This window comes from Triturus cristatus, chromosome 3_2 (assembly GCF_964204655.1).
Source record: "Triturus cristatus chromosome 3_2, aTriCri1.1, whole genome shotgun sequence".
Taxonomy (NCBI): Eukaryota; Metazoa; Chordata; class Amphibia; order Caudata; family Salamandridae; genus Triturus; species Triturus cristatus.
In genome coordinates, this window is record NC_140584.1 from 1219489183 (window position 1) to 1219509015 (window position 19833).

The following is a 19833-nucleotide window of genomic DNA, read 5'->3' on the forward strand; positions in this document are numbered from 1 at the left end:
GCAGAGTCGTGACCACACCAGTCCCATGATGCTGTGCCATACTCCAACAGTGATCAGTTGTGGAACTCCCTGGACCGCACTTCCTTCTGTTCTGATGATCATTTGTTTTTACTTGTGACCTAGTTGTAGGACACCCCCGCGCCGCATGGCCACCAGCTGCTGCGTGTGCCCCCTTGCCTTGCCTGCCCGTTGCCTGCCTCGCTGCTGCCGCGTGACCACGCCCCCTCCTTCGAGCGGCGTGGTCCGTGCTCGCCTGCTGGTGTAACTCTGTTATTGTTTTCATTGTTTTTGTTTTTGTCGTTCCTTAGTGCCTGTTTAGTTTTTCTCCGATCGTATTAGCGTTTTCCTTCCTGTTTGCCCCCTGGTGTAACTCTGTTATTGTTTTCATTGTTTGCTTTGTCGTTCCTTAGTGCCAGTTTAGAATTTTTCCGATCGTATTAGCGTTTTCCTTCCTGTTTGCCCCTTGTCTCGCCGCCCTTCGTACTCCCTCCCCGCTTCCCGCCACCGCCGCTAACCCCGCCCCTTTTCCCTTCTGTACCCTCCCCGCTCCCGCCTCCCAGCTGCTCCGCCCCCCGCGCACTTGGCCATATATGGCGACCGTGCGACGCAGGTGAGTGTGACCTAGTTGTAGGACACCCCCGCGCCGCACGGCCACCAGCTGCTGCGTGTGCCCCCTTGCCTTGCCTGCCCGTTGCCTGCCTCGCTGCTGCCACGTGACCACGCCCCCTCCTTCGAGCGGCGTGGTCCGTGCTCGCCTGCTGGTGTAACTCTGTTATTGTTTTCATTGTTTTTGTTTTTGTCGTTCCTTAGTGCCTGTTTAGTTTTTCTCCGATCGTATTAGCGTTTTCCTTCCTGTTTGCCCCCTGGTGTAACTCTGTTATTGTTTTCATTGTTTGCTTTGTCGTTCCTTAGTGCCAGTTTAGAATTTTTCCGATCGTATTAGCGTTTTCCTTCCTGTTTGCCCCTTGTCTCGCCGCCCTTCGTACTCCCTCCGCGCTTCCCGCCACCGCCGCTAACCCCGCCCCTTTTCCCTTCTGTACCCTCCCCGCTCCCGCCTCCCAGCTGCTCCGCCCCCCCGCGCACTTGGCCATATATGGCGACCGTGCGACGCAGGTGAGTGTGACCTAGTTGTAGGACACCCCCGCGCCGCACGGCCACCAGCTGCTGCGTGTGCCCCCTTGCCTTGCCTGCCCATTGCCTGCCTCGCTGCTGCCGCGTGACCACGCCCCCTCCTTCGAGCGGCGTGGTCCGTGCTCACCTGCTGGTGTAACTCTGTTATTGTTTTCATTGTTTTTGTTTTTGTCATTCCTTAGTGCCTGTTTAGTTTTTCTCCGATCGTATTAGCGTTTTCCTTCCTGTTTGCCCCCTGGTGTAACTCTGTTATTGTTTTCATTGTTTGCTTTGTCGTTCCTGTGCCAGTTTAGAATTTTTCCGATCATATTAGCGTTTTCCTTCCTGTTTGCCCCTTGTCTCGCCGCCCTTCGTACTCCCTCCCCGCTTCCCGCCACCGCCGCTAACCCCGCCCCTTTTCCCTTCTGTACCCTCCCCGCTCCCGCCTCCCAGCTGCTCGGCCCCCCCCCGCACGGCCACCAGCTGCTGCGTGTGCCCCCTTGCCTTGCCTGCCCGTTGCCTGCCTCGCTGCTGCCACGTGACCACGCCCCCTCCTTCGAGCGGCGTGGTCCGTGCTCGCCTGCTGGTGTAACTCTGTTATTGTTTTCATTGTTTTTGTTTTTGTCGTTCCTTAGTGCCTGTTTAGTTTTTCTCCGATCGTATTAGCGTTTTCCTTCCTGTTTGCCCCCTGGTGTAACTCTGTTATTGTTTTCATTGTTTGCTTTGTCGTTCCTTAGTGCCAGTTTAGAATTTTTCCGATCGTATTAGCGTTTTCCTTCCTGTTTGCCCCTTGTCTCGCCGCCCTTCGTACTCCCTCCCCGCTTCCCGCCACCGCCGCTAACCCCGCCCCTTTTCCCTTCTGTACCCTCCCCGCTCCCGCCTCCCAGCTGCTCCGCCCCCCGCGCACTTCGCTATATATGGTGGCGACCGTGCGTACGTGCAGCGGTCAAGCGCAGCGGGCGCGCCGATTGTGCGCCGAAGGCGCGCCAAAGGTAAGCCCGTCTGCGCCCGTCCGCGCCTGGACCGCGTCCAGTGCCAGGACCCCTGGCCCTCGAGGACCCCGACCGACCCGCCTGACGTACACCGCCGCCACCCTCATCGCACTCAACACCGGCCGAGTCCCGGGATGCTACCAAGCCACCCCACGACGCGTCCACGGACCCTTCAGCTGCAACACCTGCAAGTTCACCTGCATCCAGACCTGCCCGACACCAGCACCTGCCAAGCCGAACACCAGCAGCAACCACCTCAAGTGCATCCTGCTCAACACCCGCTCCGTCCACAGACACGCCATCGAACTCTGGAACCTCCTAGACACCACAGCCCCTGACGTTGCCTTCATCACGGAGACCTGGATGAACGCCTCCTCAGCGCCCGACATCGCCATCGCCATCCCAGAAGGCTACAAGATCACCCGGATGGACCGCAACGCCAACCAGGTGGGAGGTGGCATCGCCATCATCCACAGGAACACCATCCGCATCACGACCAGCACCGACAACACCCCACCCTCCGCCGAACACCTACATTTCCAGATCCACACCGACCCGAAGACCACCCTCAGAGGCACCCTGATCTACCGACCTCCGGGACCACGCACTCAATTCAGCCAGGACATCGCCGACTTCGTCAGCCCGCACGCCCTCCCCTCCGCCGACTACATCCTCCTGGGAGACTTCAACTTCCACCTGGAGAACAACAACGACTGCAACACCAGCACCCTGCTCGACAACCTCGCCAACCTTGGACTCAAGCAGCTGGTGTCCACCCCCACCCACCTCGCCGGACACACACTCGACGCCATCTTCTCATCCAGCAAAGACATCGCCTTCAGCCACGCCACAGAACTCCACTGGACGGACCACAGATGCATCCACTTCACCTTCAGAAGAACGACGACCCACCACCACCAGCAACAGGCTGCCCGAAGAAGCTGGAACAAGATCACAGCCGACCAGCTCACCGCTTCCCTGAGCCAGCACCCTCCGACCAGCTCAGCGAACCCCAGCCAGGCCGCCGACAACCTCTCAAAGTGGATCAGCAAATGCACAGGCGAACTCGCCCCTCTGAGGATCCCGCCCAGCAGACCCGGCAGTAAGAGAGCCACATGGTTCACCGACGAACTCAAGAGCTCCAAGAAGAACTGCCGAGCCCTCGAGAAAGCCTGGAGAAAGGAACCCACGCCGGACAACAGGACCACCCTCAAGCTCGCCACCCGGAAACACCTCCAACTGATCCGCCAAGAAAACGGCTTTCAAGAACCGACTGGACAACAACGCACACAACTGCAAGGAACTCTTCAACATCGTGAAAGAGCTCTCCAACCCCAACGCCGGAAACAACGACATCACCCCATCGCAAGACCTCTGCAACTCCCTCGCCTCCTACTTCCACAACAAGATCGCGGACATACACAACAGCTTCAGCACTCAACCGGCGCACGCCACGACCGCAGCAAAGCCGCCCACCACCACCCTCCGCGCCTGGACCCCGGTCAACACCGAAGACACCGTCCGCATGAAGAACTCCATCCACTCCGGATCTCCGACCGACCCCTGCCCTCACCACGCCTTCAACAAAGCCAACGCTGTCATCGCACCCCACCTGCGGGACATTATCAACACCTCATTCGACACCGCCACCTTCCCCGAGAGCTGGAAGCACGCCGAACTCAGCGCTCTACTCAAGAAACCTACAGCAGAACCCACCGAACTCAAGAATTACCGCCCCATCTCTCTTCTCCCGTTTCCAGCCAAAGTCATCGAGAAGACCGTCAACAAACAGCTGGCCGCCTTCCTCGAGACGAATGGATTCCTCGACCCATCGCAGTCCGTATTCCGTGCCAACCACAGCACCGAGACCACCCTCATCGCCGCCACCGACGACATCCGAGCCCTGATGGACAACGGAGAAACAGCGGCCCTCATCCTCCTAGACCTCTCCGCGGCTTTCGACACGGTCTGCCACCGCACCCTAGTGCAGCGCCTCAGCAACGTCGGAATCCAGGAGAAGGCACTGGAATGGATCGTCTCCTTCCTCGACGGAAGAACACAGAGAGTCCGCCTACCACCGTACAAGTTAGAGGCCACCGAAGTCATCTGCGGCGTCCCTCAAGGATCCTCGCTGAGCCCTACTCTCTTCAACGTCTACATGAGCCCCCTCGCGGCCATCGCACGCCAACACAACCTCAACATAATCTCCTACGCCGACGACACCCAGCTGATCCTCTCCCTGACCAACGACCCCGCCACCGCCAGAGCCAACCTGCACGAAGGGATGAAAGAGGTAGCCGAGTGGATGACGACGAGCCGCCTGAAACTGAACTCAGACAAGACGGAGGTCCTCATCCTGGGCTCCTCGCCCTCCGCCTGGGACGACTCCTGGTGGCCCCCCGCCCTGGGCACCGCACCCAAACCGACGAACCACGCACGCAACCTGGGCTTCATCCTGGACTCCTCCCTCTCCATGACCAGGCAAGTCAACGCCGTCTCCTCGTCGTGCTTCAACATCCTGCGCATGCTTCGGAAGATCTTCTGGTGGATCCCCACGGAGACCAGGAAGACCGTCACCCAGGCCCTCGTCACCAGCCGACTGGACTATGGCAATGCACTCTACGCCGGAACCACCGCCAAGATCCAGAAGAGACTCCAGCGCATCCAGAACGCCTCAGCCAGACTCATCCTCGACATCCCACGACACAGCCACATCTCCGGACACCTTAGAGACCTGCACTGGCTCCCGGTCAACAAGAGAATCACCTTCCGTCTCCTTACCCACGCACACAAAGCTCTCCACGATCAAGGCCCGAGCTACCTCAACAACCGCATCAACTTCTACGCTCCCAAACGCCACCTCCGATCTGCCAGCCACGCCCTCGCCGCCGTCCCACGCATCCGTAGAACCACTACAGGAGGAAGGTCCTTCTCCTACCTGGCCGCCAAGACCTGGAACTCCCTCCCGGCCGACCTGCGCCTGACCCAAGACCACCTCTCCTTCAGGAAGAAGCTCAAGACCTGGCTGTTCGAGCAGTAGCGGCACCCCCCCCCCCAAGCGCCTTGAGACCCTACGGGTAGGTAGTGCGCTCTAAAAATGTCTTTGATTGATTGATTGATTGAGACTTGTGACCATTAAGTTACTGTGTGATGTACTCAGGTGAAGGCAGCCACAGTGTAGGGGGCACTCTGTCAGAGAACACATCACTCCCTGTGACAGGTGCAGATGTTGATACACCAGATGTTTTGGGCACACATGTGGACATTTTGGTGGCAATCTGGTGGAGGCAGGTGAGAATGTTCCTGTTTACCGCAGTCAGGTCATCAATTTTTGTCATAGCGGGCCGCCTGCTGCTGTTGCATGGTTCTGAGGATCCCAAATACCTGGCCATTCTCTCCTCTGCTATCCTCATACACATGGAGAATTCTGTACATGTGTGAGGCATCATCAGCAGCAGCATCAGTTGCATGATCGTGCATGTCCTCTCGGCTCCTCCCACCACCCCTACCCACCCGAGCAGAGCCAGTTGTTGCTGGCACAGTCAACACTGAGCCTCCTCAATCATTGACACTGGTGTTGTTGTCCGCCGACTCCAGAGTGCCCAGTGTTGCTGTACTTCGGTGGTGGCTAAGGCTGGTGTGTCCGTGAGGGTAGGGGTCAGCTAGGTGTTGTTAGCTGAGGCGGGAGTGGTGGCAGAGGATGCTGAGTTTAGTGCTGCGGGTGCTGCGGGCTAACCCTCATCTGATGAGCCACGTAGTTCATCATCATCCAAAGACAGCGGAGAGACCTCAACGCTGGAGAGCTCAGGGTCGAGCAGAGTCTGGGACTGGCTGTCCTGGTTTGTGCCAGAGGTGTGGACATCTGGCCCCTGTGGGAAAATAAAAGACACAATGATTGATGTGAATGTGCAGAGCCCCTCGAATCATAGCCACAACATAGGCTAATAAATGTTTGGATGAAATTAAGTACATAGAATGTGCTGTTTTGGCAAGGCGAATGAGTGCTTTCAATGGCCAGATCTCCCATCAGGCCCTGCACTACACATACATTTCAAATAGCAAAAACGCCCCTGGAACTATGGTATCCATGAGAGTGAGTAGTACTGACCAGGAGGTCTGCCACTGTTGCCTGGTGTTTGAAGCCCAATGTCCTCTTGTTAGTTGTGGCACAGTCAGACACCAGTGACCATTGAATTGCATCCTGTTATATAAATTGTATGGACCGTGGGTAAGCTTAGTTCTTGTTGTGATTTTTGTGCTGTGTGTGAAGGTGTATGTTGGACAGGGCCTCATGTGAGTTGAGGCCTTCACAATTACTCCTTCTGGCACCCAGTCCAGCTAACTCCTCTGAGACGATGGCTAACTGTGAGCGAGGGTATGTTTTACTAGTAAGGAGGCTGACACTGCTGCATGTTGTTAAACTTTTAGGCGACTCCCAACAAGGCCTTGTGCACCAAACATCATTCAACACTGTCACCCATCTTGTTAGTGAACTGCCATTCACTGTCAGGTACATGTAGACCCAGATGAAGTGAATGTGTTGGGTGGAGGTGATAGTGTTTGCCATTAATCCGACTCCCATCAGGATCTGTCCAACACACATTATTCACACACGGACACAACTGGCCATATGTCAGAATGGTTTCCTGACAGTGATTGTAAATGGATTATCAAGATGTATGACACTTATGCCTGGTGTCTGTGTTGGGCACAAATCCCATCATGGCCCTGTGGTCCCCAGTGTCCAGTCCCCAGTGTCATCTATCCTGCCAGTATATATCCACACACTGTCAGGTAACCATGGTTGCAGGTGGGCTGTTTGTGCTGGGTGGTACAAGTGTGAGTAGAGCAGGGTCTGCTGGGAGATGTAGTCAGGGCTACCACTCTTCTTCCCAACCAGCACAACAAGGTCAACTTGGCCAATGGCTACCTAACAGTGAATAGAAGTGCACTAGCAAGATGGCTGACACAGTTGCATGGTATTTGGTGCAGAGTGCCTTAACGGGAGTTGGTTTCACGGTGAACACCATGCAGCAGTGTCAGCCACACACTGTGAGGTAAGAATAGGCCCAGAGGACTTAGCAAGGCAATTGCTAGAACGTCCATCAGGCCTTATCCCACAAACACACCGTCCCACCCAGTACCAAAAGCCGACCAGTTACTCAGCTTCCCTGACCGTGAGTGGGATTGTACTTGCAAAATGTGTGACACTGATGACTATTGTCTATTTGTCCCCAACTCCCAGCAGGGTGCAGTTGTCCAGACACCAGTCCCCACTGTCAGACATTTTGTATGCACATGTCCACTCACTGTCAGGTATGCATGGTTCCTGGTGGGCTGTTTGTGCTAGTTGGGAGGAGGAGTGTTTGCCCTGACTCCATCTCCCATCATGCTCTGTACTCCACACACCTTCCTAGCCATCCTAAATATCTTACCTGTGACGACAATGCTTTCTTGACAGTGAGTGGCAAATTACAGCCACGCTGTCTAACACTGGTGAGTGGTGTCTGATTTGTGCACAACTCACCAACAGAGCCTTGAGTCCCAAACAGCAGTCCGCAGGGCCAGTCATTTTGCGAGTACATTTTCATTGACATCAGGAAAGCAAGTAGGCTTGTTGGCCTGGGTGTCAGGAGGAGTGTTTGCCCTGACTTCAATACCAGTCATGTCCTGTCCTCCACACGCCTTCCCAGCCAGCATAGACGGCTGTTCCTGATGTTGAGTGGAAATATACTGCCAAGATGGCTCACACTGGGGACTGGTGTGTGGAGCACAAGTGCATGATGGAATTTTTGGGTAAATGAGACACTGTCAGCCATCTTTGAAGTAGCTTTCCACTCACCATCATGGACAGCATGGTCCCAGGTGTGCTGTTTGAACTGGGATGAAAGGAGTATGTATGATAGAGCCTGAGTCACTCTCCACATCAACACGCTTCAGCAGCTCGACCTGCTCATTCCTTCCGGATCTCCCCGACAGGAACTCTCCTCAGGGGCTGGAATGACATTCAATAACAGGGATGAAGAAAGAGGACTACGTTTCTTGTTTCCTCAATGTAGTCATTACTAATAGGGGTGGGCGGAATTTGCGTAATCGCGTTACGCAAATCTCCGCGAAACGGTAAAAAATCTCCGCGAACACGCAGAAATTCCGCGAACACGCGGAATTGCTTGTTCGCGATACTTTTTTCCTGTTCGCGATCGCTGTTTGCGTGCTCGGGGTGAAATATCTCACGAACACGCATATTGAGAACGCGAACAAGCAAAAAATTTCGCGAAGTCGCGGAACGCAGATTTTTGGGTAATTTCGCGTTCTCCGCGGAACGCGAAATTACGCAAATTCCGCAAATTCCGCGAACGGAACGCAATTTACCGCCCAGGCCTAATTACTAAGTGAATACTCAACGTTTTTCTAGAGTTAAAGACAGTAATAGAGTGCAATTTCTATTTATCCTGTTATTTTCCACAGGTACAGTGTGTGATTTGGTAGTCATTCTTATCTTTAAGGTCATTCACTCCTGGCATATAGAAAGTTTTTCTACTCCTTATTAAGCAGCTTTCTCCACACCATGGCTGCAGCAAACATGAACCAACCACCACCATTTCTGAACGACTTAAGCAAGCCAGACATACCATGGCGTAGGTGGCTAGGGATTTTCAAGTCATATCTTATAGCCATAGGGTGTGGAAACTTTTCATCGGTTAGGAAGCAGCATTTTCTTCTTCACAACATGGGTGTTCATGGGAGGAAAGTTTATGAAGACATTACAGGAAGAGATGTGGACGAAGAGTTAGAGGGGGAGGAAGCAGGAGAAGATGTATATGAATTCACCTTAAGAAAATTGGAGGCACACTTCAGAGAGAAAATCAATGCAGTATTGGAAAGACACAAGTTGTTTTAAAAGGGCTCAAAAAAAAGATGAGCGGTTATCAGCATACGTGGCTGCTTTAAGAGGCATGTCAGCTACATGCCAATTTGGCACTCTTACTGACTCCCTTATAATTATTAGATGCGCTAATGATCAGAAAATACAGGAGGAGCTTCTTACAAGAAACCCAGATTTGACTGAAGCTATCAATATTGCCAAGGGAATAGAACACACAGCCTTATGCAGAAGGGAGATAAAAAAATGGGTCAGGGATGATCAAGGGGAGATTAGTGTAAGAAATAAAGATGTTTCCTGCAAAAAGTTGCAAAATGTTCTCTGCTACAGGTGCGGTAACCACAATCATCTAGCGAACCATTTGAAATGCTATGCGAGAAATGTGGTATGCAGGAAATGTAACAAAAGGGGCCACTTTGCCAAAGTGTGCAAAGCTGCAAGTGAGAAAGTACACATCATAAATGGGCCCAAGCCTGAGGGTGACGAGAGCAAAGACTACATTTTTCAAATTAAGCAAGCAGAGGTGGAGGAATTGGTACAATATCCTACATGCAAAATAACTCTAAATGGGGTCAGTATTCAGGTGTTCGCTGATTCTTGCTCACCGTATACATTGATAGAGGAAAAATTGTTGGAGGAAAGGTTTAGTACACATTATCTAGTTGTAGAGGCTACAGATATCCAACCAGGTGGGTACAGCAAGGAGCCAAGATGTACTACGAAGATGGCTGACACTGGGGCCTGGTGTGAGGAGCACAAGGGCATGATGGGAGTTGTGGTCAACTTTAACACCAGGCCCCAGTGTCAGCCATCTTGGCAGTACATTTCCACTCACTGTGACAACGGTATAGTTCCATTTGGACTTGTTGGGCTATGTAGGAGGGGGAGGGTTAGGTGTGACTACAACTTCCATCAGGTCTGCGCACAGACCCACCGTTCCAGGCATTCCAAACATCCTTCCTGTGACTCAACTTTCCTCTGAGTAAGTGGAAAAGTACTGGCAAAATGGCTAACATTAGGACCTGGTGTGTGAAGCACAAGGCCTTGCTGTGAGTTTGTAAAAAGTATGTACATGTTTGGAGAAGGCTCAACTTTCAATTTCATTTGAGGTATGTTGTTGGCAACTGTAGCATACACATCACATGCTAATTTACACTACATTTGTGTCCCTTTGCTAATAATCATTTGAATCACTGTATCCTTGTCAGTGCTGCCTGTTGGTGTGTAATTGGTCACATTAGTGGAATGTTGAGTAGGTACTCACCAGACTCTGGTGCTCCTGGTATTCCATAGACGCCCTCCGGCGGAAGGATGGCACGCACCTTCTCCTCCAAAGAAGTGTAGTGCACAGGTGGTGCAGGAGGGCCGCCGCCAGTCTGCTGGCTTTGGGCATGTTCTCTGCCCAGCAGTTTCTTGATTCTCCTTTGCACATCGTAGTACCTGTTCCTGATATCATACAATGTGCGCAGGCAAGGTGTTTGAGCGTTCAACTTATTTCTCTGGGACCGGGGGGTCTGTTGGAAGGTTTCCAAATAACTGTGGCTCTACTCTGACTATTTCACCAACAGGCACTTCCAACTTCTTCTCTGTGAGCCTTGGCTGCTTCTTCTGGGACATGGTGAGGGTGAATGTGAAGATGGAGTGTGGTTGAGGGTGTCATTTAGAAAAAATAAGCAATTTGTGGAGGTTTTGTGGTGGCAGTAGTGTGTGTATTTATTTATTTTGTTTATTTATTTATTTATTTATTTTGAGAGTTTTATATAGCGCTGGCTAGACCCGAAGGTATCAGAGCGCTTTACATAAGGTTCCACAGAAATTACAAAATTACATCAGTTACACATTACATCAGTTACTAGAAAAACATTTCAAGAGAGTAGAAGAAAAAATACATGGAGCTTAGAAGGGTAAAGGGGTGGGGAAAGGGGGTAGGAGGTAGATAGGATGGAGAGATGAAGGAGAGTCTGCTCAAAGTCCGGCTGGGTAGGTGACGGCCGAGGAGGAAGTCTACAGCCCATCTCCTCTTTAGCTATCGCGTACCTCCACCGGGCATCAGCCAAACAGCTAGATCTCAACGGGAAAGGAGCAAAGAGGAGGGATAAATGGAGCATAAAGGAAAAAGGGGGTGGAGTAAAAGGGTAAGAGGGAGAATACTTCATTACAGGAATTATTAGCGAAAACGAGAAGCAGGATCCAAACAGATCAGGGAGAGTTGGGAGTCCAAAGGAAGGAGACAGCAGCGGAGGAGAAGACAACACAAATGTCCAAAAACGGTGTGCGAGAGCCAGTCTCCCCTATAGCTGTCGGAGCAGCTCCACCGGGAATCGGCCATGCGGTTCGGACTTCGCCGGCATAGGGTGGTGAACAGGGGCATATAATTCCGTCCTGGCCAATAGGCAGGGACAAAAGCAGACTCCATCAGGTCAGGGTGCATCCGTATGAGGCAGAGCAGTGAATCAGTGGCTATGTATGTGTCCTACAAGGCGTTCTGTTGTTGCAAAGGATCATGGTCATCATTTTGGCCCTTTTTAAAGGTGGATTGGTGGGTGTAACTAATGTGTAACTAATTGATATTTTCAAGTTGACTTCTGTGACACAAACCGACATGGTACAAATAACGCGTTGCACGCATTTGTCACCTGTCTGCGAGGTAAACCGTGTCTGATTCATGGCCGCAATTATATTTTTGGTGTTTATGTACGAGTTGGTCGCTTATGGCTTTCTTACAGATGAATCGGTCGGACATATTAAACTCCGGACGAGTAGGTGGGAGTTAACATGCAACACATCGTATTTCGTCGTTTGGGCAGCTAGTGGTCGACTTGTTTGGAAAGCATTCCGGAACCGAGTCGGTAGGAATGCCTTCGGAACGAGATCAGAATTGGGCCCTAAATATGTGACAATTGAGAGTGGCATTGTTTTGTGACTAAAAGCACACACCCTTCACAAACATTAAAGATTAACTCTAAGGAACAAGTAGGATGTAATTCAAGGTGGAGAGAAGTGGTCCTTTAATCATCTTTCTGTTTTCTTAATGTATTTCTAAATATATCTTTTTTTACATTTAAGAAAACAGACGGTTTCTAGTTGCAAATCTGGCACCTTCGCTGTGTGTACTAGATATTTATTCTCTGTGTAATTGTGTATCTGAAAGATAAAGAAAAGACAAACCTCTGGATATCAGTCTAACTAATTGGAAGGGCAGCCTGGTAGTTTATTGCACATGCTGCAGAGATCAGAGAAGCAAAGTGTAGAGAGAGAGTGTGTGTGTGAGACTCATCAGACTACTCTAGCAGTCCAGAAATGCCTGGGGAGTGTGTGTGCCAGGCTGAGCACTTGTCTTGAGAGTGTCTTCCACTTACTTTGGATGGGCACAGGGCTTACAGCAGCAGACAGGCTGATATTTTGAAGTGCTTTCTTTTAAAGTGCTTTCTTCTTACATTGCGGTTTGAAGTATGTACTGATAAGAATGAAAAAAAAACGTCTTTTATTGATTTTTAGGTCTCGCCTACGCAGCGCGCATGCGTTGCTAAGGAAAAGACCTTAAGCCATTGATTCCCTTTTTGAGGCAAAAACGTGCACGCGTTGCAGTGCTTACAATGGCAACGCGTGCACGTTTGGCAATTCCCGTGCGTGAGCGAGCTTTGACACCATATGTTTGTAATTAACTTGCAAACATATGGTGCCCCTGGCTCACTCCGGCAAGGGAAACGCTTTGTGTGCTCTTGGCCGCACTCCCCTCAACCCTCCCACTTTTGGTGCGAGGCACGCGCGCTTGTTTGTTTCCCTAACATCCTGAAGTTCGGGCCTTTCGGCTCTCGCATTCTCCCTCTGGGATGCCCTAGCCTTTCACAAGGCTATAGCATCACTTTCCTACAGAACTCGTTTCTTCTCTTTCTCTGTAGTCCCTCCTCTGTTCATATCTCCACCGCTCATCTCTCCATCCACCCTTTCTCTTTCCGAATCTACGCCACTCTGACCCCCCCAGGCTTTGTCTCAGCTATATAACAACATTTGACGCCTATGTCTTTTTTTATACAGCTTAACTGTCAATCAAGCAAAATACTGAGAGGTAACTGAATCCGAACAAACAAATTACACTTATCCCACTTGTGTTCTCTGTAATACGCTCTGATGCCCTCCGGATTATGTCAGCACTATAAAAAAGCTGAAATAAATACAAAAGCATAAATGTATGCGTATCCTGCAGCCAGAACCCAGAAGTCTTGTGAGATACTCAGCTGCAGCGAATCACTCTACCTACCCCGTGTCACGCGGGCCTTCTCGCCCTGAGTGACAGTGGGGAAACACAATGCCCACTACTCATCCTGCCGCTTCCGTGCTGCCAGAAGACCCGCCCCCAGCCTTCCAGCACTAGGGAAGGCGAAAGATGCAGCTTGAAAGGACATGGTCGGCCTGTGACAGTAGGCACTGCCCGGCGCCATCTGGAACGTTCCACATGCAGGGTAAGGCACATTTTTAAGAAAGCGTTGCCAATGTCACAAGTAGCAAAGATGGAGCTAATGAGAACTATCAAGCTTTACAACATTGTACAGCCCTAATTATGACTGGACCTACCTGACACACTTGACAAACAATTGTCTCTAAGAGTGACTCGCAGGTGTGATATATACTTTTACGCAAGTGAGAGGACTACCCGCCTGCCTCACCGGATGTACTGGTTCAACGCAGCAGTACATACACCAACTCCTTTATGTTTGTAAGGGTCACCATTACTGGCTCTTTAGCCATCAGCACTTTGTTTGGTGTGTTACATCATGTTTTAGAGAATGCTGATGCCTGCAACCTTGAACTTGCCACAGGGGACCAGTATGACAAGGAACCAGTTGACAGCTAAGAGAACACCTCCCCCACTTGTGAGAATCCTTATTTGAGAAGACCTCCCCCACTTCTGAGAATCCTTCACCTCCCCCACTTCTGAGAATCCTTCACCTCTCCCACTTCTGAGAATCCTTATTTGAGAAACCTCCCTTTTATGAGAAAGGTCTGGCCACACTTTTCATTTCTCAATCTGTGCTCAGGCTGAACCCGCAGACAGAGACAGTGGTCTGTCTCAGAGAAGGGCTCAGCTGGAGGCCCCTTCATGATATAGAAGCAGTCAGGGACAGGCCTAGGCCTGGATGAGCATAAAGCTAGGGCTAAAAATAAAAAGCTATACCTGTTACATACATTCAGGCCCTCAGGGCAGAGAGGCATGGCCATTCACCATGCAGAGGACATTCTCTTCCCAACAGGGCACATAAATACCATGTTGCCACTGCACAGCAATGTTGCTTAACTGGAAAAACGGTCTTCTATGGAAATAATCTACACAAAACTGTGTTCTGAGCAGGAGCTAAAAAAAACCAAAAACATTTTAAAATGAAAACCAATGTCTGACGAAGGGCTGTGCTGGCGCTCAGCTATGCCCTGGGTTGTAAGATGTCGAAGTGGCGGAAGTACATACATATACTGACACATCTCTCTGAGTTACTGCTTGAGCTGTAGACATCACAGGTGCAGCTCACAAACCGAGATAAGCTTTCACTGCACATATTTCCGAACGGATTGTCTGCACTTCATCTGCACTCACTCTGAGAAATCCTAAGTTCAACACATACCCTTTAGAAAGTGCAAATGCATAACAAGCATTGGCATAGCCAATAGGTCTCGCCTTTGGGACCTTATAAGTGTTTAGCCCTGCAACACTTGATGTTGTTGCACCAAGGATATTGTGCTGCATAACTAAATACTTCTAAGGTCCCAAAGGTGAGAACTATTGGCTATGCCAATGCTTGTTATATTTGTTATAGTGGCTGGACCATTAAAATACCAACCATGCCGATCAGGTGGCAAACCTAATAGCGGTTAGAAATAAAAGAAACTCAGAATGACCCACGGAAAGGGGAGAATAAACAAGACAGCTTGCAGGAGAAGTACACAGCTGCTCGCTTTGGGGACAGTATATCACCTATCAGATCCGTGCCAGTTTGTGCCAACACTGCTCTGCTTACTTTCCAGTTCTGTGTTTGCCCTCCGTCTCATCTGCAGCTTTCAGCTGCACTCTCAGGAGCCGCTGGTGGCCTTTTCCCCAGTCTCTACGTGGGCCCCTAGCGCCTTCCTTACTGCCACTGGATCCAGGAGGGAGGGAAGCGCTAAGTGATGGCTCTCCCCAGGCGCTACAAAAACATCCATCACCTCTCCTGCACCGTTCACTGTGACTGGGCCATGCCACCGTGCCTAGGTACTGCGGGCACGGCAGAGAGGGGCGATCCGCCCTGTGTGAGGGACAATCAGAGAAGGCACCGGACACACGTCAGGCGGGGTCCGGCACCTGTAGTTCATCAGTGACGCTGCCGCCGGATCCACGTGGCCAGATTCCAGGCTCACAATAAGTTTTTTTTTTTTTTTTAAAGGAACATAAGCCGCAGGTCAAACAAAAAAAAAGTATAAATTTACTCTGGTTTTACTCTAGCCCTTTTTAACTAGTCCAGGCCTGGCCAGTGCCGGCAGCAACACAAGTAAAAAACTTGGGGGGGTGGTTAGATCCTGCCCTCAGTTTTAGTGGCCACACAAAAAAAGTGGCGGTCACCTGTTTCGGCATTTTACGAGGGTTGAGACCTATCTTGAGGTTCTTTGATGCTCCTACCAGGCAGTTGGTCATACAGGCATCCATACAATCTCGGCTTGTCCACGCCAGTTCGCTCCTGTTGGGGGCCTACCAGGCTGAAATTGCCCGGATGCAACGTATCCAGAACGCCACAGCAAGAGCCCTGGTAGGTTTACCGAGGTTCTGCTCTGCGGAAAGTACCCTCTGTTCTCTGCACTGGCTGCCCATGGCACAGAGGATCCATTTTAAGACCTTGTGTCTTTCTTTTAAGATCCTCAAGTGGGCCTCTCCCCAGATTCTTGATAATCTTTTGGTGCCTTACGTGCCCTCGCGTTCTTTGAGATCCCTGGGTCAAAACTTGGTGGTGGTCCCACGGTTCAGGCTATGCAGGGCCGGAGGCCGGTCCTTCCGGGTTTTGGCTGCAAAATTGTGGAATTCTCTTCCGTCCCACATTCGTGAAATGGATGAGCTTTTGAAGTTTAGAAGGGCTATTAAAACGCATTTGTTCCCTCATTCATCTTAGTAGTTTGATCTGCGCGCTTTTGCCCTTGTACAGCTGTGTTGTGTTTGGGACCTCTCTACAAGCGCCGGGACGCCCCTTGGCTGGGGCAGCTGTGCGCTATAGAAGTGTTATTAACATAACATAACATAACATAGCAAGTGGATCAGAGTGCAGGTTGTTTTGTTTATGATTGCAGCGCCTCAGAGTAAGTTGCAACAGCTGCAGTTATGCGTGACTAATGCATTTTAGTGCGGTGATGCGGAATGGTGACAAACAATATCATGCGTTAGTCTATCCCCTGAATACGTGGCACTTGGCAGGGCTGCTTCCCAGTGTTACATTACACCTCCTCCTCCTGGTGGCTGAGTGGGCGGGCTGTGACGTCAGCAGGAAGTCAGCAGCTGGCCCCCCTGGGCATGATGCCAGGGAGGGGCTGAGCTCACTCAGCCTCAGTGCAGGCAGCGGATGCACCAGTTGTGATCTCAGCGCCGTCCTGCAGAGATGTCTTATCCTCTGCAGTACATGGCCCTCCTGTTCCTGGTGACAGGTGTGTAACAGGTTCTATTGTGTGTAACATGTTCTATTGTGTGTAACATGGCCTATTGCGTGTAACATATTCTACTGTGTGTAACATGTTCTATTGTGTTTACTTTACATGGGACACCAGGTGTGTAACACGTTCTATTGTGTGTAACATGTTCTACTGTGTGTAACATGTTCTATTGTGTGTAACATGTTCTATTGCGTGTAACATGGCCCTCCTGCTTCTGGTGACAGGTGTGTAACAGGTTCTAGTGTGTGTAACATGTTCTATTGTGTTTATTGTACCTGGGACATCAGGTGTGTAATATGTTCCATTGTGTATAGCATGTTCTACTGTGTGTAACATGTTCTATTGTGTGTAACATATTCTAGTGTGTGTAACATGCTCTACTGTGTTTATTTTACCTGATATCCTGCACCCCTGCTGTGAGTCCATCTGCAGCTGAAAATAAGAGTTCTCGGATGTTTCTACATAGTCTGGTGGGGTAATGCGCCTGCTGCATGGATGCCCTGGCAGGCCCCTGTGTGCTCATCTGTGCAGAGATCAGGAACCCGTGTATTATTATAAATATTTTTGTGGGATAATCTGTCTGCCATGAAGTCAGGTTTTAAACAGTCTCAGGTGGTTTAAATAACGGATTTATGGTGGTAAATTACGTTTAATTTGTAATCTGCAGCCATCATGTGATGTTTGTTGTTGTACAAAATTATTACTAATTTAAATATACAAATGGAGATGTAAATAAGTATCTCTTTGGTCTTCAGATGACAATTAAAAACCATGAATATTGACAACCATTCAAGGGTCCTTCGAGTCTCTAAATGAACAATGTGTTGAAAGGTTTTATCTTTGTTTTGTTCTTTCTGTGTCTGTCTCCCCGATAACACCCCGGGCATTAATGCCTAAATATGTCCTGCTCCATTTTTACACACTCAACTCTTTATTTTAGGTAAAAGTGGGGCGCAGTCGGTGTCTCAGTCCCCGGAGAAGCTGTCGGTGTCGGAGGGGCACCCCCTGTTCATGAACTGCACCTATAAGGATACAGGGTACCCCAATCTCTTCTGGTACTTCCAGCCCCCGGGTGAAGCCCCCCGACTCCTGCTGCAGGACCTCGGGGAGAAGGAGCACAGGGGCTTCAGTGCCCCCCACAATACGACGATGAAGTCCTTTCACCTGAGCAAGGAGAGCAGTGAAGTGGGAGATTCAGGGCTGTACCTGTGCGCCTTGAGGGACACAGTGTGTGATGAGGCGCTGGGAGCTGCACAGAAACCAGGAAACGCACCGCCCTTCACTGTGAGCTCCTGTGACACCAGCCTTCCCTCCGGGGTCACAGAAACAACATGCTGACACATAAAGTGACCCCTAGCACACACCACAAGAACAGTGACGTCACTGTGAGTTCTGTCACCACATCAAGGAATGAGGGAAAAGGCGACATAAGATGGTGGAACTCAAAAGAGACTTGGAATAGCCTTTTACTGTACAGAGGGTGTTTAATTCTAAATAATTCATGGTAACACCATCACCCTTCCCAAAACATGGTTACATCATTGCTGTCTTGCTCTCTCATGTGAAAAAAATATAGTATTTCTGCATTTATTTATATTTATTTACAGATTTATACCGCGCATAGCTGCCCAAGTGACGGGGCGTCCCAGCGCTTCCCAAAAGAACAGGTGCAAAGACTACTCCCACTAACTCAAAACCAGATTACGCCGGGAAAAGCCAGGTCTTCAAGGCCTTACGAAATATCAAATGATTCTGCAATCCTCTGATAGAAGTCGGGAGGGAGTTCCACAGGTGGGCTGCCTGAGCCTTAAAAGAGCGTGCACCAGCTCTGACTCTTTGAAAACGAGGGGTGCAAACTAGACCCGAGTTGGCAGAGCGAAGGGGGCGATACATAAAGAATACATACAGGAAGAATAAAAGCACGATCTGTTGAACAAAACTAAACACACTGAAAAAAGTATTTAATCCTTTTGTTGCAAAAATGATGTCAGGATTGTTGTAACATACACCAGAATTATAAATGCTGGCTCAGAATGTGCAGATACATTCAACCTTTCTCTTATCGCTCAAAGAGCCAAATTCAAAATGTTGCCATACATCTCCTTCCAGCTGATCACTGTTCAGTTTAGAAAAAAAAACAGATCTATTTATTGTTGTTTCACTGTAATTGTTGTCCCCTGTCCAGCCTCTCACCTTGGATGCTGGCTATGACATAATTCAGTCAGTCAATACTTTATTTCGGCTAACAATAGCCATAAAAGTCAACACATAAAACACAATACATAAGTCCATGATAAACAAATTACATACAATTGATAAAGGTGGATATTTGTCCATGATTAAGCAATACCAAATAAAATATAAATAACACATTAAATTAGCTAAAAGCCAGAATTCTTATAATAAGTAATACTAAAAGTGAGGTAGACTTGAGGATGATCTGGTAGCTAGAGTAGTTCATAGTTCCTCTTTCTGCGATTACAGTTTATAACCGCAACGTTTCCTAATAAAGTACACATTGAATAAATATCTACTTATGCCATATACCATTACTTGGGAGGAGTTAGATTTTAATATGCGCTCCGCTACTTTGTATGACTCAACCCCCATATTCCTACAAAGGGGTTTGATCCAAGAAGTCCTTGGTTTCTTGTAAGCCGGACAGAAAAAAAGAATGTGGGGAATATCTTCCCTAGCCCCAAGGGGACACATAGTACACGAATCCGTTCCATTTTCCCCAGCCCACCTACATGTGTAGGAGTTTATCAATAAAACCCCATACCTAAATTGTAGATAAAGAGATTTTGCTAAGGGAGGAGCAATCTCATCCATAAATTCCTCGAAATTAGGTGAATCTTTTATGTTTAAAAAATTCTGGGTCAAAGTACCAATACGAGAGCCCAGAGTTAGTTCACCATTAACATGGGACCAAAAGGTATCCTTGAGGAGTTTTTTGGAAAACTGAGTCAAATTATAGGGCTCCTCCCAAAAATTAAGAAGCCCTAATCTCTTAAACGACGTGCAAATATATTTCAGCCATGGGGTTTTCAAATACACGTCCAATTTAATTAGTTCGATCAACCCATCCTTATAGTCTATCAGCTCAGGGGTTGACCATATCCTAATCCAGTACAATAATGGTCTTAATGAAGCTAAGTGCTCTGTTCTTTTGAGATTAATGTCTAA

The 19833-nt window shown here is 49.6% G+C and overlaps 1 gene segment (V, D, J or C); it reads left to right on the forward strand.

The window, feature by feature from the left end:
* Positions 1 to 16533: 16533 nt before the first annotated feature.
* On the forward strand, positions 16534 to 18689 carry LOC146859502 (T cell receptor alpha variable 3-like). The segment is given in 2 exon segments: positions 16534 to 16641; positions 17588 to 18689. Coding segments are annotated over 2 exon segments (444 nt in total).
* The last annotated feature ends 1144 nt before the right edge of the window (positions 18690 to 19833 follow it).